This window comes from Sinocyclocheilus anshuiensis, unplaced genomic scaffold (assembly GCF_001515605.1).
Source record: "Sinocyclocheilus anshuiensis isolate Anshui unplaced genomic scaffold, SAMN03320099.WGS_v1.1 scaffold513, whole genome shotgun sequence".
Classification (NCBI taxonomy): domain Eukaryota; kingdom Metazoa; phylum Chordata; class Actinopteri; order Cypriniformes; family Cyprinidae; genus Sinocyclocheilus; species Sinocyclocheilus anshuiensis.
The window spans coordinates 607,616-615,275 of record NW_015537972.1 but is presented as its reverse complement, the minus strand read 5'-3'; the positions used below and the strand labels follow the sequence as shown (position 1 = coordinate 615,275).

The 7,660-nt window shown below is 36.5% G+C and overlaps 1 protein-coding gene across 1 annotated transcript in view; it reads left to right on the top strand.

Moving 5' to 3' along the window:
* The window catches only part of LOC107670431 (teneurin-4-like), a 232,390-nt gene that overhangs the window by 206,675 nt on the left and 18,055 nt on the right, over positions 1 to 7,660 (top strand). Inside the window, 1 exon segment of the mRNA XM_016463037.1 lies at positions 4,503 to 4,738. Within this exon segment, the coding sequence (XP_016318523.1) occupies positions 4,503 to 4,738 (236 nt within the window).

The following is a 7,660-nucleotide window of genomic DNA, read 5'->3' as shown; positions in this document are numbered from 1 at the left end:
AACAATAATCTCCCAAAAATGATGTTACACAAGCATTCACTCGCCTCATCCACGCTGAATATGCTTCTTCGCGCGCAGTCCAACCGACAGCTTCCTCAAGTTCATGAGTTGTTCGTCTGAAATTCCTCCGCGGTTTAGTTAGTTCGCTGTATAGTCTGCCCGTGTCTCCTTGTTTGATGTTGCACTGCGATGTCTTTATGTATTAAACATGAGTCTAATGTCTAGATTTGCTGATTTTTTTTTTCTTGGAAAGGACTCTGATATTAAATTCATGTACTACCGGTAATTTGACTCCTGCGCATGAATCCATATTCAGAGATTTGGCCGGTTAGTGCCAACAAGCTACAACTTAAAATGTTAAGTTCACTGAACTAAATTGGTGTCTTTGAATTTCAGTAACATTAAACTGACTTAAAAAATCAAGTTGATCGCGCGCTGTGAGATGCGCTTTCTGTGTGTGTATGCTTCAGTGTCTGCACTCATAAAACCGGACCGAATTGAGTTCTCTCTTGCATCGTCAGATTTATCCATACATCTGCTCTTCTCTTACTCCCACATATTGACATTTTTGAATGTTTTATGCGACGTGCAGCAAGTGTATGTTAGCTTATGTCCCGCCGGTTCATATGAACGCATCTAACCTCCGAACCACGCAGCAGATTCGTTCTGAATGAATCTCTGCCCAAATCGTCCCTCCCTAACATTTTCGTCTCGTTTTTATTAGAAAAACGTTATTTAACGTTATTTCTCGTTATTTAATTTACAGCATAGATTTTGTCATTCAAATAGAGTTTTAGTTCATTATCGTCTCGTTGTCGTCGGTGAAAAAAATGTTGTTGACGAAAATTACTCGTCAACTAAATTAACACTGGTTCACAAAAATGAAATTCTGCCATCATTTACTCGCCTTCATGTCGTTCCAAACCTGTATGATGAATGATTCAGTCATAGTGGTACATGAGTCAACAGCTCATTAGAGGGGAAGATTATTAGTGAATAATGAATTAGTGAATAATGATTTTTTTTAATTCAGCAAGGATCAGTTAAACTCACTAAAATTACAGACATCTGTAATCCAATAAAATATATTTTTCAAATAAATGCAGCTTTCCAAACTTCATAAAGCTGCAAGACGCATTTTCAACTACTACGCATAAGAAGAAATGTTTCTTGAGTGCCACATTAGCATATTAGAATAATTTCTAAAGGATCATGTATAATGACTGCTGAAAATTCAGCTTTGACATTTTTAAATATTTCATTGATGTATGGTTTGTTAGGATCGTACAATATTTGGCTGAGATACAACTATTTAAAAATCTGGAATCTGAGGGTGCAAAAAAAATCTAAATACTGAGAAAATCGCCTTTAAAGTTGTCCAAATTAAGTTCTTAGCAATGCATATTGCTAATCAAAAATTAAGTTTTGATATATTTATGGTAGGAAATTTACAAAATATCTTCATGGAACATAATCTTTACGCCTAGATTTTTGGCATAAAAAAAAAAATCTATCATTTTGACCCATACAATGTTTTTTGGCTATTGCTAAAAATATACCCCAGCGACTTAAGACTGGTTTTGTGGTACTGGGTCACAAATTAAGTGTATATTTCTGTCTGTATGGCTTTAGAAGACTTATAGTGTTCAAGTGACTTGTACCAGTTTTATGGTCATATTTGGTCACTAAGAAGATTCTTCCAAATATCACATTATACAAAATATTACATTAAGAACGTTGTTTGGAAACAACATGAGGGTGAGTAAATAAAGGAAACAAAGGAACAGGTCACCCAGAAGTAATTACTTCCTTTGTTCTCTTATATACTAGAAACGTAGTAGCTGTACATAAAGTAAAATAACTGTGAGGCAGAATTGATATGTTTGTGGGAAGCAAACAAGCCTCTTCTTTGTGAAATCAATAGAGGTATGAGTGTTTGTATTTTCTCTAAAATCGCAAGACCGCCCACTCATGAAGACAGAAGTCCAGATTGATTTCCTGTCCACCACTTTTGTTTGTTCCAGCCTCCCTTTTTCACCAAGCTCCTGCTTTTCCTGTCTATCTTAGAAAACCAAATCTTAATCACTTTGGCCCTCGAGACAGAGGGGTGTGGTTGGGGTCAGGGGCCGCCATTCTAGCTTGTGATTTTCCTTGCATACTTTGGCATTTCAATATCCTGTTTTTCACCTAACCAAGCGCTCCATCGATTCCCAATAAATAGCTTTGAACTCCCTGTGCCCTGCTCTATTTCCTCAGAAACTGTAAAGATTTTTCTGCGCTCCTGTGAGTGTTTGATTTGAAGGGCTGTCCTCCTCCCCTGGGCTTCAGTTGGTTTACCGACGACCGCTTCTGAGAGAAGAGGTAGAGGGCGTAAAGTTCTGCTGGTGTTCTTATCCTAGAGTAAACTAATGGTCACCTACGCATGGTGACCTTGTCCTGGACATCTGCTGGAGAGAGAGAGAAAAAGAGGGCTTACTGCCAAACGCTTTGCTGCTAATTAATTCACTGTTGTCTGCTTTGTAAACGGAAACCAGTTTGGCTTTAGCTCCAACACAGAGTTTCGCGCACGCAGTCTGTATATGCATTTCACGGAGGTCATGACCTTGTGCTGTTTATTGACTTTCCAAGGTTGAGTGAGCATGTGTTCGATTTCCAGGTCATTCAGTCAGAGGTTTTTTTCAGGGCACCAATATTATTTACCTGAATAAGCCATCAAAAGACAAATATGCAAGAGCTGCTTATACATTTGACATTGCTGTGATCCAATTTATGCACAACTTTATTCATCTTCAAAGACAGTATAGAGGACGAAACGGACAACTCGTGTGAGTTGAATCATTCAATGTGACTTTAAGTCCTGCCTTTCAATCAAAAGCAAGCCAATTATGTTTTTTAGAATTATTTGAGATAAAGATGCTAAATTTAAGATGTCATTGTTATCAGATATTATTTCTGAATTTTATGGAAGAATGTTTCTTCTTATAAATTTTGAGATAAAGTTAAAAATAGTAACAGTCATATCGTTAGATATAAATTTGTTACAAGAAATGAAGTCACACTGCAAGATACGAGATACAAGATAAGTTGCAGCTGCTAGAAATAAAGTCATAATTACAAAATGTAAATGCAACTTTATTTGTAAAAATAGTCACATTGTGACGAGATATATTTACATGGCAAAATATGAAGTTGCAGCTTCTAGAGCCTAAATCACAATTATGAAATATAGTTAGATTTCAACAAATAAAGTTGCGTTTATGAGAAATAGTCACATTGTGAGATAAATTTATGAAATATAGTCACATTGCCAGATATGAAGTTGCAACTGCTAGAGACTAAATCACAACTATGAGATATTTTCAGATTTTGATAATCTGACAAAGTTGCATTTAAGAGAAAGTCACATTGTGAGATAAATTCGTAATGAAATGTAGTCACATTGTGAGATATGAAATTGCAGCTGCAATAAACAAAGTTGCAATTATGAGATATAATGTCATTGTGACAATGAATGAGTTGTTTATGAGAAATGCAGTCGCAAAATTGTGAGATATAGTCTCAATTACTTTTAGATGTGTATTTTTTATACTTGACAGATGTGACATTTTAATTCATTTTAACAAACACATGAAAATGTGTGTTATTCCTAATAAAGTAGATGTAGGTGCAGGTAGAAATTAGCCGCCTGAGGGTATTAGCATGATGGCTGTTGAGTGATTTGTTTAGCTGTAAAATTACTGTTTTCTGTCACAAACTCTGACTTTCACTGTATTTAATTGGAATAGAATCACTTTAAAAATATTATTCAGTTTATTTTTAACAGGGAATGAGTGTCCACTAGCTACGTGTTAGCTTCACATGCTAGCTTGTTTGTATGGCTGCTGTCTGCACTGCTTTTGCTGAGTTATTAATTCCCTTTGACTAGTAATGAATTTCATCAAAGCACTCACTGACATCTTCTCATTTGGTATGTCATTCTTGTTAACAGTCTCTCTCCCATTCGCTGTCTTCGCTCTTTATTTCTCTCAGGTTCACCCCCTTTTTCTCTTTCACTGTCTTCCATCTTCCGTGTCCCTCCAAAGCGCTTAGCGAGACCACCTGGGGATGGAGACAGACAGTTTCAGATTTAGTTGCATCTCAGTTGCCACAGGCAGACGGCTTCAACTATGATAGCTTTCTGCCTCTCTTTCGTTCTCTCTCTTTCGGTCTTCTGAGGGCAACTCAAAGACTAACTAGGCTTTGAATCATCTCTTTGTTTGGTCTGTCTGTCTGGTCGTGTTCAACAAACAGTGGTGTCATAAATTCGGCTGCCATTTTGAGAGAAATACAGCATGTAACCAATGAAGGGTGGCGATCATAATCTGTAAAATTCTGTCAGCTTTTACTAATACTTGCATTGAGTAAGTAAGTAAATGAGAACAAATTTTTCATTTATAATTCAATATTGGATAATACTTCCACAATTAGTTTGTGAGACTAGATTGTTTGTGTTTAAATCGTAGATCAAGTCAAAAACAGTTACTACATTGGTCTGGATGGCTCCTTGCGTCTGATATTGGCCAACGGCATGGAAGTGTCTCTTCACACGGAGCCTCACCTGCTGTCAGGAACTGTCAACCCGAGCATAAGCAAGAGAAATGTTACTCTGCCCATCGATAATGGACTCAACCTGGTCGAATGGAGACAACGGAAAGAACAGGCACGAGGACAGGTCACTGTGTACGGGCGCAGACTCAGGGTAAGAACATCACAGAATTTTCTTTCCACATTTAATGCTGCTGCATCTGAGTTTTTTCTCGAAGATTATCATTTCATCTTGCCTGTAATGCCTGAGCAGCGTTTGTGAGTGGAGCTCTGCTTTGTGTACAGCCGTTACTGGGGAAACCTCTATCTCTCCCACTCTAACAGCACCTCCTGCTGGCAGAGAATTAATTTGCATATATATGCCGCCACAAACAGAGTGCAAGTCTGTGGGAAACACCGCTTCTGTTATGAATATTAGTCAATATTTTAATTTGAATGTCGGATTGAAATGAACGCTGTTATAAGAGTAGTTAACCGTTAGCATAGGCGCGGCTAACGCTAATATAATGAGCATTAGAATCCTATAACTTTTATTAGGGTTAAAAAAACAGGAGGACATGATGATATTTACTATTTTTACTTACCAGAGGCTTTTAAATTAATTGTGAATCTAAAATATGCGTGTTAGAGAATGTACAAATGGTTAACATTGTCTGTGTCATATCAGTCAGAAAAGCAGATCTGGGCTTTTTTTTTTTTGGACGTGACAACACTAGCTACAAATATACCCCAGCGACTTAAGACTTTTTAAGGTTTTGTGGTCCAGGGTCACATTTGTACATGAATTTCAGAGTCTAATTATTTCTAAAAAAGCTGGCAGTTCTGTGCTGTTACTGGAAAAGATGGTAAAAGCAAAGTTTTTTTTTTTTTTTAACAGGATCATGCGGAAGTGTTTTAGACACATTTAAGAAAAAATTATGAGAGCTATGAAGCCCGCTGACAACACATCCAAGGCCAAATCGTTAGAGATTAATTCAAAAGCTACTATTTATACTGTTGACAAGTTATTTATTAATTTAGAAGATGCTTTTATATCCCAAGCAATTTACAAAAAAAATACACCTAATCTTGTAAATTGAGTATCTAATTATGGTCTAATGTCACAAAATTCAGAAAGAATTCCATAGAAAATAACACCTTGAATATTTAAAAATTGAAATGTAAGCACTTACATTGTCAATGTACTCTGAAAGTATGGCGATAGATTGTTCGTAATTGATTGGCTTTAAAAGCTTCATATTTTATTTGTATTAATAATTTATGGTTTTTGGATTAAATAATAAATATCAGTAAAACTGCATAGCATTATTTTTGTTCAAATACCTAATATTTTAAAACGAAGATAAATTATTCATTATTCCTGTTGCCTAATCTTTACATTTTGCATTTGTATTTTATTTCTATTCATCAAATAAAAATTCTCATTGTGTTTTGCGAGACTAACTGCACAACCTCCCTGTCATCAGAACCTCACAGTCAGGTAATTGTGTACAGACCCCAGCGTTACCGCAACGTTGTCATCTGCTCATCCTGAGTTAATTTTACGCAGGCACAGTTCCATACCTCGCAGACACACCTCCACATAGCAGCTCATCTGAGCATCAAGACCCTGTACTTGCAGTAATTGCTTCTCGATTATAATCTCTACTGCTTCTTCTCATCAGTCTCAGAGTCACACACGCTGCGCCTGTCCTTTAGACTGATCACTCTTATTATGAGTGCCCCGTAGAGTCTAGCCAGGCCTTACCGGTCAAGTAGCTGCCTTCCAAGGTCAGTTTGCGCATGTGAGCGCATGTGTGTGTCTCAGCGGTCGATCCATCATTCAGCAGCCGTGTCTCTATGACCCTGAGGGCTGAGGTCAGCGCCTAGAGCAGGGTTGACTCTCTCGTGATCAAAACCCTGAGGGTTTCCTCAGACAGCATCTTATGTCTTCATAATTCTTGTGCTGCCAGTAATGGCACCACCTCACAGCTTTTGCAAGATGATATATGTGCATATACAGACTATTTAAAAAATTTGGTGTCAGTAAGATTTTTGCGATTAATATTTTTATTCAGCAAGAATGCATTAAATGTATCCAAATTTATAGTAAAGATATTTATGATGCTACAAATTATTTCTATTTCAAATAGCTACAGAATGTCACATTTTATTATTGGGTGTTTCAACACATACATGTTTTACCAGATAATAAGGACAGCACTTTTACAGTTCATCCCACTATCTGATGTGGGAATAAGTATTGGAACAGTTGAACAGTTGAAGGCAGATGTAAAAGACTAAAAGCTATTATTTAGTTGCGATGTTGTTCTTTTGAACTTTCTGTTCATCAAAGAATCCTGAAAAATGCATAATTTATGTAAAAATATTAAGCAACAATATCAGTGAAAAATCAGTGGTTTTTATCAGTGATAATAATAATAAATATTTCTTGAGCATCAAATAAGCAGATTTAGATTGCTGAATGATCATGTGACACTGGAAACTGGAGTAATGATGCTGAAAATTGATCATGACATGAATAAATTACATTGTAAAATGTATATTTTTTAAAAAGTTATTTTTAATTGTAATGCATAATGCAATTATGTTGTGTGTGTGTGTGTATATATATATGGTGCTTCAACACATACACCTTTTACCAAATAAAAAGGACAGCACTTTTTGAGTTTCATTCCCCTATCTGATATGAGCATATAAGTATCGGGACAGTTGATCTTAAAGCAAATGTAAAAGTTTAAAAGCTAACATTTAGTTGAATCCCTTGCATGCAATGAGAGCAGTGAGTCTGCGACCCATAGACATCACCAGACTCTTGGTCTCATCTTTTAAAATGCTTTTCCCAGCCTTTATTGCAGCCAATTCCAACTGTTGCTTGTTTTAGGGAGTTTCTGCCTTTAGTCTCTTCAGCTCGTGAAATTAATGTTCAATCAGATTTAAATCTGGAGATTGATTTGGCCAATCTAAGACTTTCCATTTCTTTGCCCTGATAAACTCCTTGACTGAACTGGCAGGGTGTTTTGGGTCATTGTCCTGATACAATATGAAGGGCTTTCTGATGAGGCTGGTTGCATTT